Below are 27,140 nucleotides of genomic sequence, written 5' to 3' on the forward strand. Positions count from 1 at the left end.
TATTTTAGTAGACATGGGATTTCCTCACCATGTTGCCTGGGCTGGTCTTGAACTCCTGAGCTCAGGCAATCCACCCACCTCAGCCTCCCAAAGGGCTAGGATTACAGGCGTGAGCCACTGCGCCCACCCTTGGTTAGCATATTTTAAACCAAATTTAATGAGGTACAACTTTTTTTTAATTATATCCATGTTAAAGCACACAGTTCGATGGCAAATGTATATACCTGTGTAACCACCTAAGCAATCAAGACACGGAATATTTCCATCACCTACAGCATTCCTTTGTAACTAACTCCTTTCAATCTTCCCCACTATTCCCAGCCAACCACTGATCTGCTTTCTGCCACCATAGTTTGCACTTTTTAGAATTTCATATAAATGAAATCATATAAAATATATTATTTTGGCACAGCACAGTGGCTCCTGCCTATAATCCTAGCACTTTGGGAGGTTGCAGCAGAAGGACTGATTGGAGCCAGGAGTTTGAGACCAGCCTGCGCAACAAAGTAAGATTCAATCTGTACAAAAAAAAAAAAAATGTAGTATTTTGTGCCTGAATATCTTATTTTTATTAATACATACTTATATTTATATTGACTGAGACAGAGTATCACTCTATTGCCTAGGCTGCAGTGCAGTGGCATGATCATAGCTCACTGTAGCCTTTAACTCCTGACCTCAAGCAATCCTCCTGCCTTGGTCTCCCAAAGTGCCAAGATTACAGGCATGAGCCACAGTATCTGGCCTATTTCTATATTAAAATTCATTTGTCAAAAATTCTGCTTCCAGGCCGGGCGCGGTGGCTCAAGCCTGTAATCCCAGCACTTTGGGAGGCCGAGACGGGCGGATCACTAGGTCAGGAGATCGAGACCATCCTGGCTAACACGGTGAAACCCCGTCTCTACTAAAAAATACAAAAAACTAGCCGGGCGAGGTGGCGGGCGCCTGTAGTCCCAGCTACTCAGGAGGCTGAGACAGCAGAATGGCCCGAACCCGGGAGGCGGAGCTTGCAGTGAGCTGAGATCCGGCCACTGCACTCCAGCCTGGACGACAGAGCGAGACTCCGTCTCAAAAAAAAAAAAAAAAATTCTGCTTCCAGCTGGGAATGGGAGCTCACGCCTATAATCCCAGCACTTCGGGAGGCTGAAGCGAGAAGATCACCTGACGCCAGGCATTCAAGACCAGCCTGGTCAACATGGTGAAACCGACTCTACTAAAAATACAAAAACTGGCCAGGCACAGTGGCTTACATCTGTAATCCCAGCACTTTGGGAGGCTGAGGCAGGAGAATCGCTTAAACCCGGGAGACAGAGGTTGCAGTGAGCTGAGATTGCGCCACTGCACTCCAGCCTGGACAACAGAGCAAGAATCCATCTCCAAAAATAAGTAAATAAATAAAACATTAGCTGGCCGTGGTAGTGGACACCTGTAATACCAGCTACTCACGAGGCTGAGGCACAACAATCGCTTGAACCGGGGAGGCAGAGGTTGCAGTGAGCCGAGATCATGCCACTGCACTCCAGCCAGCCTGGGTAACAGCTCCATCTCAGGAAAAAAAAAAAAAATTCTGCTTCCATCAACTTTCTAGTTCCTCATTTTTTTAAATTCTCTTTTTTGAAGAGAAAGGCTTTTGCTTTGTCACTCAGGCTGGAGTGCAGTCGCATGATCATAGCTCATTATAACCTCTACCTCCTGGGCTCAACTGATCCTCCTGCCTCAGCCTCTTTGAATATCTTGGACTACACATGTGTGCCATGTCACATGACTATTTTTTCTTTTTTAATTTTTGTAGAGGCAGGGTCTTGCAATGTTGCCCAGGTTGGTCTTGAACTCCTGGCCTCAAACAATCCTCCTGCCTCACTCTCCCAAACTGCCGGGATTACAGATATAAGCCATTGCACCTGACCCTCATTCTTTTTTTTTTTTTTTTTCCTTTGGAGATGGAGTAGAGATGGCGTTTTACCACGTTGTTCAGGCTGGTCTTGAACTCCTGACCTCACGATCTGCCCACCTCGGCCTCCCAAAGTGCTGGGATTACAGGCGTGAGCCACCATGCCCAGCCTCAGTGGTAAGACTTTTTTTTTTTTTTTTTTTGAGACAGAGTTTCACTCTTGTTGCCCAGTCTGGAGTGCAATGGTGAGACCTCGGCTCACTACAACGTCCGCCTCCTGGGTTCAAGCAATTCTCCTGACCCAGCCTCCTAAGTAGCTGGGATTATAGGCATGGGCCACCACTCCCAGCTAATTTTGTATTTTTAGTAGAGACAGGGTTTCTCCAGGTTGGTCAGGCTAGTCTCAAACTTTCAACCTCAGGTGATCTGCCCGCCTCAGCCTCCCAAAGTGCTGGGACTACACGCATGTGCCACCATGTCCAGCCTGATTTTATTTATTATTTTTTAGATGGAGTCTCACTCTGTCATGCAGGCTGGAATGCAATGGCATGATCTCAGCTCACTGCAACCTCCACCTCCCCGGTTCAGGCTATTTTCCTGCCTCAGCCTCCCAAGTAGCTGGGACTACAGGCATGCATCACTATGCCTGGCTACATTTTGTATTTTTAGTACAGACAGGGTTTCACCATGTTGGCCAGGCTGGTCTCAAACTCCTGACCTCAAGTGATCCACCCGCCTCAGCCTCCCAGAGTGCTGCAATTATAGACGTGAGCCACCATGCCTGGCCATGATTTTATTTTTATTATTATTTTTTGACACGGAGCCTTGCTCTGTTGCCAGGCTGGAGTGCAGTGGTGCGATCTCTCGGCTCACTGCAACCTCCGCCTCCCAGGTTTAAGCGATTCTCCTGCCTCAGCCTCCTGAGTAGCTGGGACTACAGGCGTACACCACCACACCCAGCTAATTTTTGTATTTTTAGTAGAGAGACGGGGTTTCATCATGTTGGCCAGGATGGTCTCGATCTCCTGACCTGGTGATCCACCCGCCTCAGCCTCCCGAAGTGCTGGGATTACAGGTGTTTGAGTCACCACGCCTGACCTTATTATTACTATTATTATTTGAGACAGGGTCTCTGTTTGTTGCCCAGGCTGCAGTGCAGTGCCATGATCACGGCTCACTGCAGCTTGACCTCCTGGGCTCAAGAGAGCCTCCCACCTCAGCCTCCCAAACACCTGGGACTACAGGAACACACCACCACATCCAGCTATTTTTTTTTTTTTTTTGAGACAGAGTCTTGCTGTCACCAGGCTGGAGTGCAATGGTGCGATCTCGGCTCACTGCAACCTCTGCCGTCCAGAGTCAAGCAATTCTCCTGCCTCAGCCTCCCAAGTAGCTGGGACTACAGGCACGCGCTACCATGCCCAGCTAATTTTTATATTTTTAATAAAAATGGTGGGGTTTCACCATGTTGGCCAGGATGGTCTCGATCTCTTCACCTCGTGATCCGCCTGCCTCGGCCTCCCAAAGTGCTAGAATTACAGACTGTGGAATTACAGTGCTGCAATTACAGACTGTGAGCCACCGCGCACGGACGGCCAGTGATATCTTAGGCCCAGTGACTGAAGTGATAGAAAAGAGGTCAGAGAGGCAGCCAGGGGTCAGGTCATTTACGGTAAAGACTTTGGGTGTCATCCCAAATAATACGGGAAAACATCAGAAGATACAGCCAAGAAATGACATAATCTGACTTCTTTTTGTTTGCTTTCTTTGAGACAGTCTCACTCTGTCACGCAGCCTGGAGTGCAGTGGCATCTCACCTGACTACAACTTCCGCCTCCCAGGTTCAAGTGATCCTCCCATTTCAGCCTCCCAAGTAGCTAATTTTTGTATTTTTAGTAGAGATGGGGTTTCACCATGTTGGCGAGGATAATGTGGAACTCCTGGCCTCAAGTGATCTGCCTGCCTCAGCCTCCCAAAGTGCTGGGATTACAATTATGAACCATCATGCCTAGACTGATCTGACTTCTTATACACAATCATTCTAGCTGTAGTGAGAAGATACTACAGAGCAGCAGGATAGCAGCAGGAAGGCCAGTGATGGGGCTATAATGCTAGAGACAAGGCATCACGAAGGAAGTGACAATATAGGTGAAGAGTTTGGAGTCACTACAAATCAAAGGAGAAAAAAATAGAAGGTGTTGGGGAAAGTGGCCCATTATACAGAGAAAATTAAAATTGGATACCCTTCTAATATCATAGTAGTCTCCAGGTAAATAAAGGACCCAAAAGTATAGAAAAAACAGGAGACTATATGTAAGACCTAAGGAAAGATAGGGACTTCTTAAATAAAACTTTAAAAGCACAAACCATAAGAAAAAATAAACAGTAGGCCAGGTGCTCACACCTGTAATCTCAGCACTTTGGGAGACTGAGGCAGGCGGATCCCTTGAGGTCAGGAGTTCGAGACAAGCCTGACCAACATGGTGAAACCCTGTTTCTATTAAAAATACAAAAAAATGGCCGGGCGCGGTGGCTCAAGCCTGTAATCCCAGCACTTTGGGAGGCCGAGACGGGCGGATCACGAGGTCAGGAGATCGAGACCATCCTGGCTAATATGGTGAAACCCCGTCTCTACTAAAAAATACAAAAAACTAGCCGGGCGAGGTGGTGGGCGCCTGTAGTCCCAGCTACTCGGGAGGCTGAGGCAGGAGAATGGCGTAAACCCGGGAGGCGGAGCTTGCAGTGAGCTGAGATCCGGCCACAGCACTCCAGCCTGGGCGACAAAGCAAGACTCCGTCTCAAAAAAAAAAAAAAAAAAAAAAAAAAAAAAAAATTAGCCGGGCGTGGTGGCACACACCTGTGATCCCAGCTACAAATAAAGAGTAGATTCTAACAAAATTAAGGGTTTTTATTCAACAAATACCACCTTGGACAAAATTAATGGGAGAAGATATTTGTAATGTCTTTTTTTTTTTTTTTTTTTTTTGAGACAGAGTCTCGCTCTGTCGCCCAGGCTGGAGTGCAGTGGCGCAATCTCGGCTCACTGCAAGCTCCGCCTCCCGGGTTCACGCCATTCTCCTGCCTCAGCCTCCTGAGTAGCTGGGACTACAGGCGCCCGCCACCGCGCCCGACTAATTTTTTGTATTTTTAGTAGAAACGGGGTTTCACCGTGGTCTCGATCTCCTGACCTTGTGATCCGCCCGCCTCGGCCTCCCAAAGTGCTGGGATTACAGGCGTGAGCCACCGCGCCCGGCCGATATTTGTAATGTCTAAAGCAGTTTCTGCAATAATGAAAATATTCTGCATCTGTACTGTCCAATACAGTAGTTACTAGTCATGTGTAGCTAATAAGCACAAAAAATATGGCTTACATAATTGAGGAACTAAATTTTAAATTTTATTTAATTGTAATTAAATTTTAGTCACATGTAACTAGTAAATATCATATTAGACAAAGTATTTAAGAGAAATTCTTGAAAAACAGTAAGACAACAATCACTGCCTGGGCAATATATCGAGATTCTACCTCTAAAAAAGTAAAAATTAATTAGCCTGGCACCGTGGTGCATGCCAGTAGTCCCAGCTACTCAGGAAGCTGAGGAGAAAGAGACCCTCTCGAGCTCAGGGTTTTCGAGACCATCCTGAACAACATAGTGAGACTGTCTCTCAAAAAGTAAAAAATTAGCCAGGCATGATGGTACATGCTGCCTGTAGTCCTAGCTACTCAAAAGGCTGAGGAGGAAGGATCGCCTGATCCCAGAAGATTGAGGCTGCAGTGAGCTGTGATCATGCCACTGTACTCCAGCCTGGTCAAGAGAGCAAGACCCTGTCTCTTAAAAAAAAGAAAAGGAAGAAAAGAAAGGCCGGGCACGGTGGCTCAAGCCTGTAATCCCAGCACTTTGGGAGGCCGAGACGGGCAGATCACGAGGTCAGGAGATCGAGACCATCCTATCCTGTCTATCACAGTGAAATACTGTCCCTACTAAAAATACAAAAAATTAGCCAGACATGGTGGCAGGTGACTGTAGTCCCAGCTACTCAGGAGGCTGAGCAGAATGGTGTGAACCCAGGAGGCGGAGCTTGCAGTGAGCTGAGATCCGGCCACTGCACTCCAGCCTGGGCAACAGAGCGAGACTCTGTCTCAAAAAAAAAAAAAAAGAAAGAAAAAAAAAAAGAAAATGTGCCATGAACTGAGAAGTATGATTAACTCCATCTTTTGATAGAATTTCCTCCTTAGCATAGTAGCCAGGAAGTCAGTCACCTAACTCAATGTTTTTCACTTAAGGATGAAAAAGGGGGAAAAAAAGAGTGGCTAGCCTCTAGATATATTTCAAAGGTAAAACCAACTGGATATAATAACGTAGTAGATGTGGGGGATGAAAGGGAAAAAAAGATTTGACCTAAAAGTTCTGAAGGATAAATTTGCCTTTACAGAGATAGAAAAGACTAAGGGAAGAGCAAGTTGAGAATGAGAGATCAATAATGTCTTTTTGTTTTTTAATTTTTAAATTTACTTTCATTTTTTTTTTTTTTTTTTGAGACGGAGTCTCGCTTTGTCGCCCAGGCTGGAGTGCAGTGGCCAGATCTCAGCTCACTGCAAGCTCCGCCTCCCGGGTTTACGCCATTCTCCTGCCTCAGCCTCCCGAGTAGCTGGGACTACAGGCGCCCGCCACCTCGCCCAGCTAGTTTTTTGTATTTTTAGTAGAGACGGGGTTTCACCATATTAGCCAGGATGGTCTCAATCTCCTGACCTCGTGATCCGCCCGTCTCGGCCTCCCAAAGTGCTGGGATTACAGGCTTGAGCCACCGCGCCCGGCCTACTTTCATTTTTTAATAGAGATTAGGTATCACTATGTTGCCCAGGCTGGTCTCAAACTCTTGAGCTCAAGTGATCCCCCCGCCTGAGCTAAGATCAAAAATGTAATCTTATACATGTTAAGTCTGAGACACCTAATTAGACATCCAAGTGGAGATATGTCGGCAGCTGATCTGCAGTTCATCAGAAGGCAAAATACTGCCACACATTTCATAATCATTAGAATATAGATCCAGACATTTAAAACCGAAGAACTAGATGAAATAACCCTCATTCGGCATAGACAGAGCAGAGACAGAGAAGAAAAGAAACTCCAAGATTAGGCATTGCGGCAATTCACATTTAGAGGGCTTGATGAAGGGGCAGATCAAGCAAAGGAGACCAGGAAGAAGCACTGGTGTCAGAGATCAGGTAAAGCAAATACTTCAAGGAGGGAGTGATCAACTGTGTTACTCTCTTTAGAAAGATGTGGACAATAAACGGGGCATCAGGTTCGACAATGGGGAAGTCATATGTGTCCTTGTTAAGAATAGACAGGAGTCGGGAGGGCCCGGTGGCTCATGCCTGTAATCCCAGCACTTTGGGAGGCCAAGGTGGGTGGATCACCTGAGGTTAGCAGTTTAAGACCAGCCTGGCCAACGTGGTGAAACCCCATCTCTACTAAAAATACAAAAATTAGCCAGGTGTGGTGGCAGGTGCCTATAATTCCAGCTATTCAGAAGGCAGAGGCAGGAGAATCACTTGAACTCAGGAGGCAGAGGTTGCAGTGAGCCAAGATCGTGCCATTGCACTCCAGCCTGGGCAACATAGTGGGACTCCATCTCCAAAAAAAAAAAAAAAAAGCAAACAGAATACACAAGAGTCTAAGAGAAAATAATGCATCCACGAAACAAGAACAAGATGCTAAAAAAAAAAAAAAAAAGGAAAAATCAGAAGACAGAAACAAAGTCTTAGAAATTAAAAACAATACTACAGCAGCAATACACTCAATAGCAGGATTAGAAGATAATGCTGAGAAAATCACTTAAAGAAAAAATTAAGAGACAAAAGATAGTTTTAAAAAATTACAAGGGCCAAGTGCAGTGGGTCACACCTGTAATTCCAACACTTTAGGCCAAGGCAGAAGGATCACTTGAGCCCAGGGGCTCAAGACCAGCCTGGGCAAGAAAGCAAGACCCCTACGAAAAAAGTTTTAAAATTCAGCCCAGCACGGTATTGCATGTCTGTAGTCCTAGCTACTCAGAAAACTGACATGGGAAGATTGCTTGAGCCTAGGAGTTCACAGTTATGGTGAGCTATATATGATCAGGCCGCTGCACTCAAGCCTGGGTGACAGAGTGAGACTCTGTCTTTATAAAACAAGAAAGTTAAGAAAATTATAAACCCAGAAGTCCAGCATTCTATTAGCAGTCCTTCCATAAATAAGGAACTCAGAGGAAATTATCAAAGAACACAGAAAAATTTCCAATAAAATGAAAGATATGAGTAGTGATGCTGAAAGAGTCTACCACACCAGGAAAGGGAGATGGAAATTAAGGAAAAAAAAAAAAAAAAGGCAGCCCAGGCAACATGACAAAACTCTCTCTCTACTAAAAATACAAAAAAATTAGGCCGGGCACGGTGGCTCAAGCCTGTAATCCCAGCACTTTGGGAGGCCGAGGCGGGCGGATCACAAGGTCAGGAGATCGAGACCACGGTGAAACCCCGTCTCTACCAAAAATACAAAAAATTAGCCGGGCGCGGTTGTGGGCGCCTGTGGTCCCAGCTACTCGGGAGGCTGAGGCAGGAGAATGGCGTGAACCCGGGAGGCGGAGCTTGCAGTGAGCCGAGATCGCGCCACTGCACTCCAGCCTGGGCGACAGAGCCAGACTCCGTCTCAAAAAAAAAAAAAAAATTAGCCAGGTATGGTGGCACGCACCTGTAGTCCCTGCTACTCAGGAGGCTGAGGTGGATCACCTGAGTCCAGGGACTCCAGTGAGCCGAGATCCCACCACTGCACTCCAGGATAGGTGATGGGAGTGAGAGTGAGACCCTGTTCCGACAAAAAAAAAAAAAAAGGCTCCACCAAATATCCAGCAAGATAAATTAAAGAAAAGAAAGAGAGGGCCAGGTGCGGTAGGTCACGCCTGTAATCCCAGCACTTTGGGAGGCCGAGGCAGGCAGATCACAGCATCAGGAGATCGAGACCATCCTGGCTAACATGGTGAAACCCCATCTCTACTAAAAATACAAAAAATAGCTGGGCTTGGTGGTAGGCGCCTGTAGTCCCAGCTACTTGGGAGGCTGAGGCAGGAGAATGGCATGAACCTGGGAGGCTGAGCTTGCAGCGTGCCAAGATGGCGCCACTGCACTCTAGCCTGGGTGACAGTGAGACTCCGCCTCAAAACAAAACAAAACAAACAAAGCCCAAACCAAGAATTAATTTCCTGAAGTAGCCTTTTTTTGATACAGAGTCTCGCTCTGTGGCACGATCTCGGCTCACTGCAAGCTCCACCTCCCAGGTTCACACCATTCTCCTGCCTCAGCCTCCCTAGTAGCTGGGACTACAGGTGCCTGCTACCACACTGGCTAATTTTTTTGTATTTTTAGTAGAGAGAGGGTTTCACTGTGTCAGCCAGGATGGTCTCGATCTCCTGACCTCGTGACTTGCCCGCCTCAGCTTCCCAAAGTGCTGGGATTACAGGCATGAGCCACCGCACCCAGCCTGAATTAGCTTTTAAGATCTTCCAGTGAGGGGAAAAAAGTTGGTCATTTATCAAAAAACAAAAAAAAAGTTCTAACTATTGGACTCAACAGCAATAGTAGACGCTATAAGATAGTGTTCTTCAAATTTCTGAGGGAAAATGACTTCTAATTTATAAATCTATAAATAGCAAAACTAATGACCCCAGTACAAGGGTAAAATAAAAATAACCTTCAAACATGAAAGGACAGCACTCTGGGAAACCAAGGCAGGCAGATCACTTGAGCTCAGGAGTTTGAGACCAGCCTGGGCAACATGGTGAAACTTCCATCTCTACAAAAAAAAAAAAAAGAAAAAAAAAGAAAAAAAAATTAGCCAGGCATAGTGGCACACCCCTGTAATCCCTGCTACCTGGGAGGCTGAGGTGGGAGGATTCCTTGAACCCGGGAGGCAGAGGTTGCAGTGAGCCAAGATTGTCCCACTGTACTCCAGCCTGGATGACAGAGTGAGCCACTGTCCCCCCACAAAAAACAAAAAAAAAATGAGAAGACAGAAAAATTTACCTGTATCATTCATCTTCCCTGGGGAAGTTATTAAAGAATGTCTTTCAGCAAAACATCCAAAAAAGTAGACATTGCCTCTAGGAAATAGAAGATCCCACACAAGAAAAGAACAGAAAATCTCAATATGATGGCCATATAAAACGTCTAAAGCTGCATTGTCCAATACAGACTCCACTAGCTCCTTAATTGTATTAGGCACATTTCAAGAGCTCTATACCCATACATGCCTAGGAGCTACAATGTTGGACAGCACAGATTCAGAACACTGCTAACGTTGCAGCTGAGGTCCCTTCAAGTTTCACCTCTAATGAGAAGTCAGGTGAAACTATGCCCTTCACTGTAGTATAACCTCAAGCCTAGTAGTCCCTGACTAAAGGAATAGTACCAGAGAAGGGAATGATATCCCAGGATGGTGGCAAGTGCCACTCACCTGCAATGACTTGACGACCTCTACCTTTCCCATCCTTGGCACCTTCAATGATACCTGGGAGATCCAGGAGCTGCAAGATTAAGAATGGTGGAAGAGGATCAAAGAAAAAACTAGTTACACATTTGAAAATATTAAACAGAATTAATTTATTTCTCAAGTACCTATAATTTATCAGACCCAAATCCAATCTTCTTTATAAGTGAGTGTGGGAATATTACTTTTTTTTTTTTTTTTTTGAGACAGAGTCTCGCTTTGTTGCCCAGGCTGGAGTGCAGTGGCACAATCTCAGCTCACTGCAAGCTCCACCTCCATGCCATTCTCCTGCCTCAGCCTCCCCGAGTAGCTGGGACTACAGGCACCTGCCACCACGCCCGGCTAATTTTTTTGTATTTTTAGTAGAGACGGGGTTTCACTGTGTTAGCCAGGATGGTCTTGATCTCCTGACCTTGTGATCCTCCCGCCTCGGCCTCCCAAAGTGCTAGGATTACAGGCGTGAGCCACTGCGCCTGGCCATGAATATTACTTTTAATAAGCATCTACTAAATGTCAGCTACAGGCATTTTTTTTTTTTTTGGGAGATGGAGTTTCATGCTTTTTGCCCAGGTTGGAGTGCAACAGCACAATTTTGGCTCACTGTAACCTGTGCCTCTCAGGTTCAAGCAATTCTCCTGTCTCAGCCTACCAAGTAGCTGGGATTACAGGCACCTGCCACCATGCCCAACAAACTTTTGTGTATTTGTAGTACGGACGGTTTTACCATGTTGGCCAGGCGGGTGTCAAACTCCTGACCTCAGGTGATCTGCCTGCCTCAGCCTCCCAAAGTGTTGGAATTACAGGTGTGAGCCACCACGCCCAGCCTAGAGGCGTCTTTTGTTTTTTGTTTTGGGAGACACAGTCTCACTCTGTTGCCTAGGCTGGAGTGCAGTGGCACCACCTCCGCTCACTGAAACCTCCACCTCCCGGGTTCAAGCGATTCTTCTGCCTCAAACTCCCGAGTAGCTGAGGACTACAGGTGCACACCACCACGCCTGGTTAATTTTTGTATTTTTAGTAGGGACGGGGTTTCACCATATTGGGCAGGCTGGTCTCAAACTCCTGACCTCGTGATCTGCCCGCCTCGACCTCCCAAAGTTCTGGGATTACAGGCATGAGCCACCGTGCCCAGGCCAGGCTTTTTATGTACTTTACCTAGTTGAAAATGTCTAACAACCCTGTGAGATAAGGATACTAGCTGAAGTTCACAGCGGTTAAGTGACTTCTCCAAAGTCATAGTTCTTTTTTTTTTTTTTTTTTTTTTTTTTTTTTTTTTTTTTTTTGAGACGGAGTCTCGCTCTGTCGCCCAGGCTGGAGTGCAGTGGCGCGATCTCGGCTCACTGCAAGCTCCGCCTCCCGGGTTCACGCCATTCTCCTGCCTCAGCCTCCCGAGTAGCTGGGACTACAGGCGCCCACAACCGCGCCCGGCTAATTTTTTGTATTTTTAGTAGAGACGGGGTTTCACTGTGGTCTCGATCTCCTGACCTTGTGATCCGCCCGCCTCGGCCTCCCAAAGTGCTGGGATTACAGGCGTGAGCCACCGCGCCCGGCCAAAGTCATAGTTCTAATAGGTTATAACCCATGTTTTCTAGACAAAATCCATTATTCTACATTAACTTTTTTAAAAGACAGAGTCTCACTCTGCCACCCCGGCTGGAGTGCAGTGGTACGATCTCTGCTCACTACAACCTCTGCCTCCCAGGTTCTAGCAATTCTCCTGTCTCAGCCTCCAAAGTAGCTGAGACTACAGGGCACACACCACCACACCCGGCTAATTTTTTGTATTTTAGTAGAGACGGGGTTTCAATGTGTTGCCCAGGCTGGTCTCCAACTCCTGAGCTCAGGAAATCCACCCACCTCAGCCTCGCAAAGTACTAGGATTACAGGAGTGAGCCACCATGACCGGCCAATTCTACATTAATACTTTTCAGTGTTCCCCCACTTTTCAGAAGGCTGAGCCTCCATATAAATTCCTTACAGCAGGTATCAGCTCAATCTTGATATTTACATACGATATATATTGAAATTTCTGCAAATCCTCAACTTACAAAAATTTCTATAGCTGTTCTTAAGCAGGAAAGCACAACTGAATCACCTGGAAAAACTTAAAAAATGTAGAGAGCTGAAACCCATCCCTGCAGATTCTGATTTGAAGGGCCAAACTAGGGTTCAGACATGGATCTGTACTTCAAAAGGCTTCACAAGTGACTCTGATGTGTGCCCCAATAAAAAATGACTGCTCAGGCTGGGCCCAGTAACTCACACCTATAATTCTACAACACTTTCCCAGACGCCGAAGCAAGTAGATCGCTTGAGCTCAGGGGTTCGAGACCATCCTGGCCAACATGGTGAAACCTCCTCTGTACAAAAAATACAAAAGTTAGCCAGGTGTGGTGGCACACGCCTGTAATCCCAGCTACTCTGGAGGCTGAGGCACAAGAATGACTTGAACCCGAAAGGCGAAGGTTGCAGTGAGCCGAGATTATGCCACTGCACTCCAGCCTGGGCGACACAGTAAGACTCTGTCTCAAAAAATAATAAAAATAAATAAATTTTAAAAGATTTTAAAAAGATAAAAATGACTGCTCAACTGCCCAGAAAATGCAGTAACGTAAAAATTTCACAGAAGTCAGTGTACCTAATGATGTGACTGGAAAAAACCAACCCCACATCACATGTGATTCAAATTTACATCTCAGCAAAATTATAAACTATTAACTTGACTGCCCTTAAGAATCAGTCAAAACAGTTAAAACAAACATAAAATCTAAAAATACCAAGGTCTACTGTATGGCCAATAGTGAATTATACACACTAATGAACTGAAAACAGAGATGCAGCTTATTAAAACATCATTTAAAATATCTTTTTTTTTTTTTTTTTTTTTTTGAGAATGAATCTCGCTCTACCGCCCAGGCTGGAGTGCAGTGGTGCAATCTTGGCTCACTGCAACCTCCACCTCTTGGGTTCAAGCGATTCTCATGCCTCAGCCTCCTGAGTAGCTGGGATTACAGATGCCTGCCACCACACCCCACTACTTTATTTGTGCATTTTTAGTAGAGACGGGGTTTCACCATGTTAGCCAACCTGGTCTCGAACTTCTGACCTCAGGTGATCCGCTCACCTTGGCCTCCCAAAGTACTGGGATTACAGGCTTGAGCCACCATGCCTGGCCAAAACATAATTTAAATCAGATATGCTTTGCTCTAAGAATATAAGAAATTACAGAAATATACTTTGCATTAAATAAACTACAATGAAAACTGATTTAAGAGGTGCTAGACAGTTCAACTTCTCCATTCAAGGACCTACTCAAAAAAAAAAAAAAAAAAAGAAAAGAAAAAATAAAAATAAAACAAAAGAACATACTCAAGCCCAGCACAGTGGCTCATGCCTATAACCCCAGCACCTCAGGAGGCTGAGGCAGGTGGACTGCTTGTATGTAGGAGTTCGAGACCAGCCTGGGCAACATATTGAGACTCTGTCTCTACAAAAAATAAAAAATTAGTCAGGCATGGTGGCGCATGCCTATAGTCCCAGCTACTTGGAAGGCTAAGATAGAAGGATCGTTTGAGCCTGGGAAGTCGAGGCTGCAGTGAGCCATGATCATGCCCGTGCCACTGCACTCAGCCTGGGTGACAGTGTGAGGGAGAATTACCATGAGGCAAAAAGTACAATAATAACTGTTACAGACAAGACCCACAGATGGATGCTACAATGAGCAGGCAAAAGCTTGAGGAAAAACAGGGTTTGCATCTTCTTGAAGTATCTCCCCTAAAATATATATTAACTGTCCAAAAAAAAGGAACTTTAGAGAAACCCTATAGACAACCATAACCAACTGATAGAGGACAATATCACCAATACAAAAATTAGCCGGGCATGTGGCACATACCTATAGTCCTAGCTACTCAGGAGGCTGAGGCAGGAGAATCACTTGAACCCGGGAGGTGGAGGTTGCAGTGAACCGAGGTTGTGCCACTGCACTCCAGCTTGGGCAACACAGTGAGACTTCATCTCAAAAAAAAAAAAAAGAAAAAGAAAAAGAAAAAGGCCAGGCACGGTTGCTCACACTTATAATCCCAGCACTTTAGGAGGCCGAGGCGAGTGGATCACCTGAGCTCAGAAGTTCGAGACTAGCCTGACCAACATGGTGAAACCCCATCTCTACTAAAAAGACAAAAATTAGCTGGGCATAGTGGTGGGCACCTGTAATCCCAGCTACTTGGGAGGCCGAGACAGGAGAATCGCTTGAACCCGGGGGGCGGAGATTGTAGTGAGCCGAGATCACACCACTGCACTCCAGCCTGGGCAACAGAGTGAGACTCCATCTCAAATAAAAAAATAAATAATGCCCCCCCACAACACACACACACACACACACACACACACACGCCCAACAGTATGAGAACTGATATTAGTGAGAATGCGAATAATCTACACGAATAATCTAAAACTTGTTAAAACTGGAATATGACTATAACCTCAAAAAGATCATCTGAAAGAGAGAATAAACTGAGGGAAAAAGTGCAAGGGCTTTTTAACTGTGGCAGCTGAACACAGGCAGAAAATTTATTAAGGCCCAGACAGGTGCGGTGGCTCAAGTCTATAATCCCAGAACTTTGAGAGGCCGAGGCATGCAGATCACGAGGTCAGGAGTTCAAGACCAGTCTGGCCAACATGGTGAAGTCCCAGCTACTTGGGAGGCTGAGGCACAAAAATCACTTAAATCCTGGAGGCGGAGGTTGCAGTGAGCCGAATCGCGCCACTGCACTCCAGCCTGGGCAACACAGCAAGACTCTGTCTCTTTAAAAAAAAAAGAGGCAGGGCATGGTGGCTCACGCCTGTAATCCCAGCACTTTGTAAGGCCAAGGCGGGCAGATCACGATGTCAGGAGATCGAGACCATCCTGGCTAACATAGTGAAACTCCGTCTCTACTAAAAATACAAAAAAATTAGCCAGGCGTGGTGGCGGGCACCTGTAGTCCCAGCTATCCGGGAGGCTGAGGCAGGAGAATGGCGTGAGCCCAGGAGGCGGAGCTTGCAGCGAGCCAAGATCGCACCACTGCACTCCAGCCTGGGCGACAGAGCGAGACTCCTTCTCAAAAAAAAGAAAATTTATTAAGGCCTTTACAAAAGTAAAGGCAACCTAAATTTAGCTTTTCTTCAGATGAAAATATTTTAAAAGTTAGGTTTAAGAATTTAAATGTAGCAACTAATGATTCAACATTCAATAACAACATTCCATAAAACAGTCAATGCCTAATAAGCAACATTCAGTAAACAGTCAAGGCTTTATATATCTGAATTTCATATTACAACCAACCAAAATCTAAGAAAAACATATTTATTTATATCATGGGGCCGGGTGCAGTGGCTCACGCCTGTAATCAGCATTTTGGGAGGCCGAGGTGGGCAGATCACTTGAGGTCAGGAGTTCAAAACCAGCCTGGCAAACATGGTGAAACTCCATTTCTACTAAAAACACAAAAAAATTAGCTGGGTGTGATGGCGTGTGGCTGAAATCCCAGCTACTCAGCGAATTGCTTGAACCCAGGAGGCGGAGGTTGCAGTGAGCCAAGATCATGCCACTGCACTGGAAGACAGAGTAAGATGCTGTCTCCAAAAAAAAAAAAAAAAAAAAGAATTACAGAATTTTAAGGAATTGAATGTTAAACTACTTCAAACTCCAATGCCTTTAGAAGTTAAAGCAGGTGAGGCCAGGCACGGTGGCTCACGCCTGTAATCCCAGCACTTTGGGAGATTGAGGCGGGCAGATCACAAGGTCAGGAGATCGAGACCATCCTGGCTAACATGGTGAAACCCATCTCTACTAAAAATACAAAAAAATTAACCGGGCGTGGTGGAGGGCACCTGTAGTCCCAGCTACTCGGGAGCCTGAGGCAGGAGAATGGCATGATCCCAGGAGGCGGAGGTTGCAGTGAGCTGAGATCGTGCCACTGCACTCCAGCCTGGGCAACAGAGCGAGACTCTGTCTCAAAAAAAAAAAACAAAAAGAAGTTAAAGCAGGCAACTTAAATACACAAATCAACTGTGTATAGTGCAAAAGGAGTTCTACAGACTTCAGCAAGGTAAAACCTAAGTCCCATAATTTTCAAAGCACTGTACACCCACTCTGTAGACCAATATCTGCCTATGTGATACATCAGTCCTCTTTACAACATCTGTGGTGAGTGGTGGTTCACCCATTACTTGGACTTCTTCACACATAGTAATTCATTAGGCCGGGCGCGGTGGCTCAAGCCTGTAATCCCAGCACTTTGGGAGGCCGAGACGGGCGGATCACGAGGTCAGGAGATCGAGACCATCCTGGCTAACACCGTGAAACCCCGTCTCTACTAAAAATACAAAAAACTAGCCGGGCGCGGTGGCGGGCGCCTGTAGTCCCAGCTACTCCGGAGGCTGAGGCAGGAGAATGGCCTAAACCCGGGAGGCGGAGCTTGCAGTGAGCTGAGATCCGGCCACTGCACTCCAGCCCGGGCTACAGAGCAAGACTCCGTCTCAAAAAAAAAAAAAAAAAAAAAAACATAGTAATTCATTAAATAAGAGGTACCACTCCATTTTTAGGCACCTTTACTGTTAAAGACCTTCCTTACAAAAAAAAAGAAACAAAAATAAAACTCCCTCTTTAAGTGGGTCTAATTCTGTATTCTTCCCCCACCAAGTCAGATAACGAGTCCTATCCCATGAAACAGCTTTTTAGGGAACATTCTGGGCAGTCAACTTAATCCAGTTAAGATTAAGGACACCTGGCTGGGCGTGGTGGCTCAAGCCTGTAATCCCAGCACTTTGGGAGGCGGAGGCAGGAGGATCAGGAGGTCAGGAGCTCGAGACCAGCCTGGCCGTATGGCGAAACCCCATCTCTACAAAAAATAAAAATAAAAAATTAGCCGGGCACGGGGGTGCGTGCCTGTAGTCCCAGCTTACTCGGGAGGCTGAAGCAGGAGAATCGCTGGAACCCAGGAGGTGGAGGGTGCAGTGAGAAAGAGGAGGAGAAACAGAGGCAGAGGACAAAGGGAGGAAAGAGAGCACCATGCAAAAAAAAGCTGGGGGACTCTAAGCTCAGAAGAGACTGAAAGAATGAAGGTTTTCTGGGAAAGAGAAGCAGAGGAGTTAAGCAACTCTATTTTGAAATACTCAAAAGTCCTGAAAGAGGTGTCAATAGCATCCCACAAAAAAAAAAAAGTTATTATCTTGAGCTGCCAAAGCTGTGACTCTCAACAAGACTCTGAAACCAGCTAGAATCAAGCCATGGTCCAGATACGTCCACACTGCTTCATTCTTGTCATACGCATTTAGACATAGGATCCCAAAAAGGGACATGTGTCTCTGCATGGACATCTGACCAGCTGGAAAAAAAGACCATTAAAAATACAACCGGGGGTCAGGCGCAGTGGCTCACACCTGTAAATCCCACACTTTGGGAGGCCAACGTGGGTGGATCACAAGGTCAGGGGTTCGAGACCAGCCTGACCAGCATGGTGAAACCCCATCTCTACTAAAAATATAAAAAATTAGCCAGGCATGGTGGTGCTCACCTGTAGTACCAGCCCCCACCCTCAAGTGAAAAAGTAGTTCAAGTGATTCTCCTGCCTCAGCCTCCTGAGTTGCTGGGATTACAGGCATGTGCCACCACGCCTGGCTAATTTTATATTTTTAGTAGAGACGGGGTTTCTCCATGTTGGCCAGGCTGTTCTCAAACTCCCGACCTCAGGTGATCTGCCCGCCTTGACCTCCCAAAGTGCTGGGATTACAGGCGTGAGCCACTGTGCCCGGCCCTTTCTCTGCATTTTCACATGCACTATCCCATTTTATTACTGTACTGCTCTATTTCCCCTACCAGGTAGTAAGTGCCTGGTAGATCAAAGATCAGGCCTGGCATACAGTGAGCTCCCAATAAAGTTCTTCCTAAATGAAGAATAGATATCTTTCCTTCCTTAGTCTGCAGGCTTGACTCACCTGGATCTTGGCACCTTTGTATCTGATGACACCAGGCACAGTGGTCAGAGTAGTGAATTCATAGGCTGCCACCTCAGAATATACCCCTGCCAGGTTACTAAGCAGTGTCGACTTCCCCACAGATGGAAAACCAACAAATCCAATTCGAGCATCACCTGTCTTGGCCACATCAAAACCTAAAACATCAATGAATACCAAAAAGAGAAGAGTTATCCCCAGGAGTGTTACGATTCATGTAATTTCTTTCATATTTTTACTGCCTATCCCTCTAGGCACTATTTCTCAAACTTTTTATGGTTTACTTTTAAAGGAGAACTCAAGCAGACAAAACTTAAGGGCACAGCAATTCACAAAATTCAATGCAGTGTTTGATATTAAAAAAAACTGTATCCAGGCCGGGCGTGGTGGCTCACGCTTGTAATCCCAGCACTTTGGGAGGCCAAGGTGGGCGGATCACAAGGTCAGGAGATCGAGACCATCCTGGCTAACACGGTGAAACCCCATCTCTACTAAAAAATACAAAAAAGTAGCCGGGCGTGGTGGCGGGCGCCTATAGTCCTAGCTACTCGGGAGGCTGAGGCAGGAGAATGGCGTGAACCCGGGAGGCGGAGCTTGCAGTAAGCGGAGATCACGCCACTACACTCCAGCCTGGGTGACAGAGCAAGACTCCACCTCAAAAAAAAAAAAAAAACTATATTCAAAAAAGTCAGGCACAGTGGCACACATCTATAGTCCTTGCTATTCCAGAGGCTGAGGCAGGAGGATCTCTTGAGCCCAGGAATTCAGGTCAAGCCTGAGCAACATGGCAAAACCTTGTCTCTACAAAAAATACAAAAATTAGCCAGGCATAGTGGTGTACGCCTGTAGGTCTCAGCTACTTGAGAGGCTGAGGTGGGAGGATCACTTGAGCCCAGGAAGTTGAGGCTGCAGTGAGCTGTGATCATATCACTGTACTCCAGCCTGGGCAACAGAGCAATACCCTGTCTCTGGGAAAAAAAAAAAAAAAAAAAAAAAAAAGGTACAGTTCAAACGTATGTATGAAACATGATCCAAAAATAAGGTTGTTAGCTACTCTACCTATGGTGTAGCCCCGCTCTGCCTATGGAGCAGCCACCGTTTTATAACTAAAATAAACAAATTAATTAATTAAGAAGAGTTTTGTTTTTGTTTTTTGTCTTACAAATTCTGTAAATTGCATGACTGACTGGGTTTTCCTTTTTCTTTTTTTTTTTTTTTTTTGAGACGGAGTCTCGCTCTGTAGCCCGGGCTGGAGTGCAGTGGCCGGATCTCAGCTCACTGCAAGCTCCGCCTCCCGGGTTTACGCCATTCTCCTGCCTCAGCCTCCCGAGTAGCTGGGACTACAGGCACCCGCCACCTCGCCCGGCTAGTTTTTTCTATTTTTTAGTAGAGACGGGGTTTCACGGTGTTCGCCAGGATGGTCTCGATCTCCTGACCTCGTGATCCGCCCGTCTCGGCCTCCCAAAGTGCTGGGATTACAGGCTTGAGCCACCGCGCCCGGCCCTTTTTTTTTTTTTTTTTTTTTTTTTTTTTTACAATGGCTGCAAACAAGTTTAGAATCAAATTTGTGACCCTTCTCTACCAGGTGCACAGATCTTACACCATTCCTTTTAGTCCTAAATCTATCTTATCTCTCTTGGCTTCAACTTATTTTTCGTACATTTTCCCTTTGCATCAATTTCCTTACTTATTTTTAATCCTGTTGATGATACTGATTTACATATTTCTGTAAGCCAGTGTAAATCTACTTTGGTTTTCTTTTTTTTTTTGAGACAGAGTCTCGCTCTGTCACCCAGGCTGGAGTACATGATCTCGGCTCACAGCAACCTCCACCTCCCAGGTTCAAGTCATTCTCCTGCCTCAGCCTCCTGAGTAGCTGGGATTACATGTGCATGCTACCACACCCAGCTAATTTTTGTATTTTTAGCAGAAATGGGGTTTCACCATGTTGGTCAGGCTGGTCTCAAACTCCTGACCTGTAATACACCCACCTCGGCCTCCCGAAGCACTGGGATTACAGGAGTGAGCCACCACACCCGGCCCTACTTTGGTTTTCTTAACATGAGATCTCACTCTATCACCCAGGATGGAGTACAGTGGCGCCATCACAACTCACTGCAGCCTCAACCTCCTGGGTTCAAGCAGTCCTCCCAACTCAGCCTCCCAAGTAGCTGAGACCACAGACATGCACCACTATGCTAGGATAATTTTTTATATTTTGTACATCTTCTTTCATATCTATGCCTCATTTGTAAGCCCGTAGAGACAGGGCTTTGCTGGTTCCGAACTCCTGGCCTCACGCAATCCTCCTGCCTCAGCCTCCCAAAGTGCTGGGATTACAAGGGTGAGCCACTGCACCCAGCACATGTAAATCATTTTGTATCAGGGCAGGATATAAATAAAACTACAGTACAATTAGACAATATCCATTTGCCTCTGAAACCAGCAGAATAAAAATAAACACGGTTCAAGAATTCATACTTAGAAAATATAAATCTACTTTAGTAGAACATCTTGTTTTTCTCTTTTTAAAAAACTTTTTTTTTTGGCTGGGCACAGTGGCTCACGCCTGTAATCCCAGCACTTTGGGAGGCCGAGGTGGGTGGATCACCTGAGGTCAGGAGTTCGAGACCAACCTGACCAACATGAAGAAACCCCGTCTCCACTAAAAATACAAAAATTAGCTGGGTATGGTAGCGCATGCCCGTAATCCCAGCTACTCGGGAGGCTGAGGCAGGAGAATCACTTGAAACCAGGAGGCAGAGGTTGGGGTGAGCTGAGATCTCGCCATTGTACTCCAGCCTGGGCAGTAAGAGCGAAACTCCGTCTCAAAAAAAAAAAAAAAGTTTCTGTTTTTTTTTTGTTTGTTTGTTTGTTTTTTGAGATGGGGTGTCTATGTTGATCAGGCTGGTCTTGAACTCCTGGTCTCAAGCAATCCTCCTATCTCAGCCTCCCAGTGTGCTAGGATTGCACTGGGCCATCTTCAGTTATTTTTAAACCACATGTATGTACTATTTTGACAAGAATTATACCTAAAAGTATATATATTGAAGAAAAGCACAAACCTTCTCCTGGACCCCCACCACCACCACCCTTTGGAGTAATGAGTTCTCGACGAAGCTTAGCAAGACGAGCCTTAAGCAGCCCCAGGTGGTGTGCTGTGGCCTTGTTCTTTTGAGTCCGAGCCATCTAAAAGGGAGGAATCACAGCCATAAATTAGAAGCAGTGAACGCTTCCCCCAGCTTTGAGAGAATAATTTTTTTCCCGAAGTACTACTAATGTTAGCATACCCATTTTACAGGCTTTAAAAGAGTAAAAAATCCATTCTCTCCCCCATTCAGCTTATTTCCCTCACTACAAAGCAAAGTAAGGCCCAAAGAGAAGAGACGATTAAGGTCATTCCAATTAGTGCCCCCAGACTAAACTAAAACCCATCTGCGGGTTCCTTTTCTACTGTTTGTAGCTGTTAGGACCCATGTGACACTGGGACACCACTTTCCTAACTGTAAAGCGCTCTGAAGGCCGCAGGCAATGGAATCACACATTATCCAGGTGAAATAAACTGTTCCCACACAGATGTCATTTTACTTCCAGATCAGATTACCGGGAGCAAATACTCTCAATCAGGGGGTCATTAGGGTAGAGACTGGGGAAAAGGGGGAATAAGGGGATGCAGCGAAGGATGCTAACGAAAGATTCTGAAGCATCTGACCAAGTCAGAGATGGAATAAGGGACAGGATTCAGTGCTGCTCAAAGAAAAAAAACGGAAAGAAACAACAGAACAGGGGCCAAATACTGGGAGGGGGTACACACCAAGGGCCTAAGGTGCAGGGGTGGGGAACGCGGGCCCGGACAAAGGGGAGTCCGGGAGCGTGGGCGCGGGACGAGGGGAAAGCGGGCCCTGACTGAGGAGAGTTGGGGACTCCAAGTTGTGGCGGAGGGCAGTCGCAACACGGGCCTCGCTGAGAGAAGTCGCGGAATCTAGGCCCGGTCCTGACGCGGCTCAAGGAAGAACAGGAAGGAGCGACGCCACCGAAGAAGGGATGCTCAGAGTAAGAGTGAAGCGCCAGCTGCGTCCATTACCTCGGCTTCTATCTCCGCGATTTTAGCTAAGGTGCTGCTCATCGTGGCGAGTACCCTGTGGCCTCCACACTGACTCCCTTCACACACCCGCAGCCAAACTGCCACCGCCACCCGGCGCTACTGCAGTACGCAGGCGCGGTACTTTCGAATTCTCGCGAGAGATTTCCGCGTAAGGGTCACCGCGAGTCGTGTAGCGCGAAGTTGTCTCCTCCCCATCAGCCAACCCCGCCCCGTCCCGCGAGCCAGTGCGGTGTCATAGAGCCCGCGGGAGCGGGGGCCAGAGAGGCCACCCCGGTCTGGGCCTCCCCGAGCGCGCCGAGGGTCGCGCGCAGCTCGGCCCCGCCCAGCAGGACCCGCTGCCCGCCGCACTGCATGGTGCTGAAGGCTTCAGTGCTGGAGACCCCAGGGCGTGGTGCAAAGCCGACTCATGCTCCGCACCCCTGTTCCTCGCCAGTATCTGCGGGTCCTGGGTCCCCATTTTCACAGCTGGGGTGACACCTCGACTGCCTCCATGGTCTTGCAAGAGCGTAGAGACCCATCTGCAGCCTGTCTCACCCCCTTTGAAAAAGAAAATGCCCCCTTTCTATCATTCAAAATTATTTTTAGGTTAGTTTTGTTTACTCCGAACCCCGAGTAGAGCACATGGGGAGCCCACAATAAGTGCATTCTTGAATGGATAATTCCCAGAGAACTGCTGCTTGCAACATAGCTTGTAATACCAAAAAATTGAAATCTATATTAACACCCATCAGTAGGAAAATGGACAAATGAATAATGCCTCCATCCGGTTTTCGAAATACGATTACAGCCGTTAAAACGTAGATCTGTGGTCTGACTGGATATCCAGAACATGTTAAACGGGAAAACAACTAGCAGAACGGCACCTATGTAGTGATACCATTTATGTTATTTTAAAAATTAAGTGTACATTTATGTAGGTGTACATGTATGAATGTGCATTGTTTAAAGGCCTAAACAGAAAAATACATCAGAAGCTGTTAACAGTGGGATGGGATGCGAGGAAAGTGCCTTTCACATTTTATTCCACGGAATTTTGAAGTTAAATTTTTACAAGATGAATGTATCCATGTATTACCATTTCAAAAGACTCCTCTTCCCCGTGTCTTATGAGGAGGAAGCCAGGACATCCAGGAACTGTGTGGTGGTTTTGAAAGCGGTTTGCCTCAGGATCAATGGGTTGTTTTGATAGATTGATTATTCCAGTGGGAGTCGACAGGCCAGGCTTAACCCACAGGGCTGGCCTCCACCCAGCACGGGGAGGGAAGTTGAATTTAGTTAAATTTGTAAACAAGAACTATTCTAACCTCCCAGAGACAAAAAAGGGAGGTTTTTTTGGTGCATAAAGGGGGAGAAACAGAAAGGAAAGCTTTTACAGAAGGTCCCCAAAGGGCCGAAGAGAGTTTCTTCTTTCTTTTCTTTAACCTCAGCCTTTTTCATAAATAAATTAAGGGATGATGAGGTAATTAGATCCCACACCATTAGCAATGGAGGAGGGAAGAGGAGGAGGTCCAGCTGGAATGGGACATAATCAAAGATCAATCTTAAAAGACAGATAAAATCAAATCAGCAGGCCTATCCTACCTTGAAGTACTTAAGGAATTAATTGGCTGACAATATCAAGGGCATCACTGCTCTGTGAGTAGGTGCCCCTTAGTAAATCTGTTATATGAGGCCTACAGATAAGCACTTACTGCTCAAAGACACCCTAGGACCCACCTTGGGGCCCTGAACTGTCAATAGGCACCAAAGAGTAATACTCATTTTCCCCAGAGTCCTGGGTGGCCATCCTATTCATGCAATGATTATCTACGGTGCTCCAACTGCTGCCTGGCACTGTGACAACACTGGGGACAGAGCAGAGAGTGAATCAGATATGCTCCTGCACATAAGAAGTATCCAGGCCGGGCGAGGTGGCTCACGCCTGTAATCCCAGCACTTTGGGAGGCCGAGGTGGGTGGATTACCAGACATCAGGAGTTCGAGATCAGCCTGGTCAACATGGTGAAACCCCGTCTCTACAAAAAATACAAAAATTAGCCGGATGGTAGTGGCGTGCACCTATTATCCCAGCTACTCTGGAGGCTGAGGCACGAGGATTGCTCGAACCCAGGAGACGGAGGTTGTAGTGAGCGGGGATGGCGCCACTGCACTCCAGACTGGCAACAAATCAAGACTCTGTCTAAAAAAAAAAATATATACAAAAATTACCCGGGCATGGTGGCAGGTTCCTGTAATCCCAGCTACTCAGGAGGCTGAGACAGGAGAATCGCTTGAACCCGGGAGGCAGAGGTTGTAGTGAGCCGAGATCATGTCATTGCACTACAGGCTGAGCCAGGACGACAAGAGCAAGATTCCATCTCAAGGGAAAAAAAAGAAGTATCCAGGCTGGGAGGCCAAGGCCAGGACCTTAGGTTCAGCTCCTAAGAGCCATAGCTACCCCATGTCTGTTAAGTACCAACTGCAGCAGGGAGGGCCCATTTGGTCATACCAGTAAACCACCAGTACCTTGGTACTAAATGTGTAAAAAATAAATAGGCCGGGGACAGTGGCTCACAGTTTAATCCCAATGCTTTCAGAGGTTGAGGTGGGAGGATCACCTGAGGCCAGGAGTTCAAGACCAGCCTGGGCACTGAAGCCAGGAGTTCAAGACCAGCCTGGGCAACATAGGGAGACCCCCATCTCTATTAAAAAAAAAAAAAAAAAAATTACATTAGCCAGTCTACAAAAAGTTTAAAATTTAGCCAGGCGTGGTAGCGCATACCTGTAGTCCCAGCTATGCGTGAGCTGAGACAGGAGGATCACTTGAACCCAGGAGCTCAAGGCCACAGTAAGCCATGATCAGATCACTGCACTCCAGTTTGGATAACAGCAAGACCCTGTCTCAAAAAAAAAAAAAAAAATTATTCAGGCTTGGTGGCCCGCACCTGTAGTCCTAGCTACTGGGAAGGCTCAGGCAGGAGGTTCACTGGAGCCCAGGACTTTGACATTACAGTGAGCTATGATCCCACCACTGCACTCCAGCCTGAGTGATAGAGTGAGAAACTGCCTCTAAAATAAATAAATAAATAAATAAATAAAACAAAGATTGACAGAAAATCTTCATCTCTTGCTGAGACACTCCCACCATACCAAAACAATTACATGTGGTCAAATATACAGGCTTTCTCTGGCACTGTTTTACTTCTGTGATTCCCATTAAACCATGATTCCTAGCCAGGTTCGGTGACTCATGCCTAGCTCACTCCCAGCACTTTGGGAGGCCAAGGCAGGAGGATCGCTGAAGCCCAGGAGTTTGAGACCAACCTGGGTAACACAGCAATACCTCATCTCTATAAAAATAACAAAATTAGCTGGGTACAGTGGGCAACATGATGAAACCCCATCTCTACAAAACATCAGTGTGGTGGTGTAATCTTAGCTACTCGGGAGGCTGAGGTGGGCCCAAGAAGACAAGGCTGCAGTGAGCTGTGATCATGCCACTGCACTTCAGCCTGGGTGACAGAGTGAGACCCTGTTTCAAAAAAACAAACCAGACAAAAAAAAAAAATGAAAAAAAGAAAACAAAAAAGACATGACCCCATGAGGAAGGAATGATACTGTATCTATCTCCAGCACCAGCAGACGTGCGGCTACAACAATCTCTTGAAAAATATTTACAAAATGGAAATTTTAAGAAAGAGAGAAATTTTTTTTTGCAAGAAGCAGAAAAGATGTTTGAAGCGATGTATATCCCAGTTACTCTGATTTTATGACACATTGTATACATGTATCAAAATATCACATGTAGCCCCAAAATATGTACAACTATTAAATATCAACAAAAATTGTAGAATAAAATAAAATAAAAAGAAAGAAATTATTTAATTTTTTTCTAAGTAGTCTGTATATGTTATTATAGACACCTTAGTAATTGAGTCGGGTTGATGGAAGAAACAGGATGATAAATGAAAAATCCATGTTTTGTTTTTTTTTTTAGACAGGGTCTCACTGTGTCACCCAGACTAGAGTGCAGTGGTGCAATCTAGGCTTACTGCAACCTCCGCCTCCAGGGCTCAGGCCATCCTCCTACCTCAGCCTCCGAAGTAGCTGGGACCACAGGCTTGCACTGCCATGCCCACCTTTTTTTTTTTCTTTTTCTTTTTTTTTTTTTTTGTATTTTTAGTAGAGATGGGGTCTCACCATGTTACCCAGGCTGGTCTTGAACTCGTAACCTCAAGTGATCCACCCACCACGGCCTCCCAAAATGCTGGAATTACAGGCATGAGCCACTACACTCAGCCATTACCATTTTTTTAAGCCTACCTTCTAAACAGATCAAACTTCCCAGTATATTGTAGCAGTAGAGAATGGGAAGCCCTGGATGAAGGATAGTGATTAATGTCACTACTGACTGATAGATGTTTTCCTTCTAGAATGGGGAATCTCAGATGGGTATGGTGGTTCACACCTGTAATCCCAGCACTTTGGGAAGCCAAGGCAGGACTATCGCTCGAGCCTAGGAGTTTGAGTCCAGCCTGGGCAACATGGCAAGACTCCATCTCTGAAAAAATAAAATAAGAAAGGGGAATCTCAGGAATGAGCACATCTAGGGCATGATGAAGACAGTTCTTCCCTACAAATGT

General features: G+C 46.2%; 1 protein-coding gene and 1 long non-coding RNA gene across 3 annotated transcripts in view; one reads left to right on the plus strand and one right to left on the minus strand.

Annotated features, from left to right (window-relative positions):
- DRG1 (developmentally regulated GTP binding protein 1) overlaps positions 1-22,633 on the minus strand; it is a 38,046-nt gene extending 15,413 nt beyond the window's left edge. Inside the window, exons 1-4 of one of the 2 annotated variants that reach the window (NM_001266937.1) lie at positions 22,499-22,569; positions 21,480-21,603; positions 18,397-18,572; positions 10,384-10,453 (exon numbers count right to left, since the gene is read on the minus strand). In NM_001266937.1, coding sequence (NP_001253866.1) covers positions 10,384-10,453; positions 18,397-18,572; positions 21,480-21,603; positions 22,499-22,540 — 412 coding nt within the window. In that variant the 5' untranslated portion in view covers positions 22,541-22,569. Of the gene's footprint in view, positions 1-10,383; positions 10,454-18,396; positions 18,573-21,479; positions 21,604-22,498 lie in introns of both variants that reach the window. The other variant, XM_077948884.1, reaches the window with a different exon arrangement.
- On the plus strand, positions 19,918-22,622 carry LOC144331800 (uncharacterized). Its single transcript, XR_013399300.1, has 2 exons — positions 19,918-20,166; positions 21,261-22,622. It is a non-coding gene; the product is annotated as an uncharacterized LOC144331800 (long non-coding RNA).
- Positions 22,634-27,140: the final 4,507 nt, after the last annotated feature.

This window comes from Macaca mulatta, chromosome 10, assembly GCF_049350105.2.
Source record: "Macaca mulatta isolate MMU2019108-1 chromosome 10, T2T-MMU8v2.0, whole genome shotgun sequence".
Lineage (NCBI taxonomy): Eukaryota > Metazoa > Chordata > Mammalia > Primates > Cercopithecidae > Macaca > Macaca mulatta.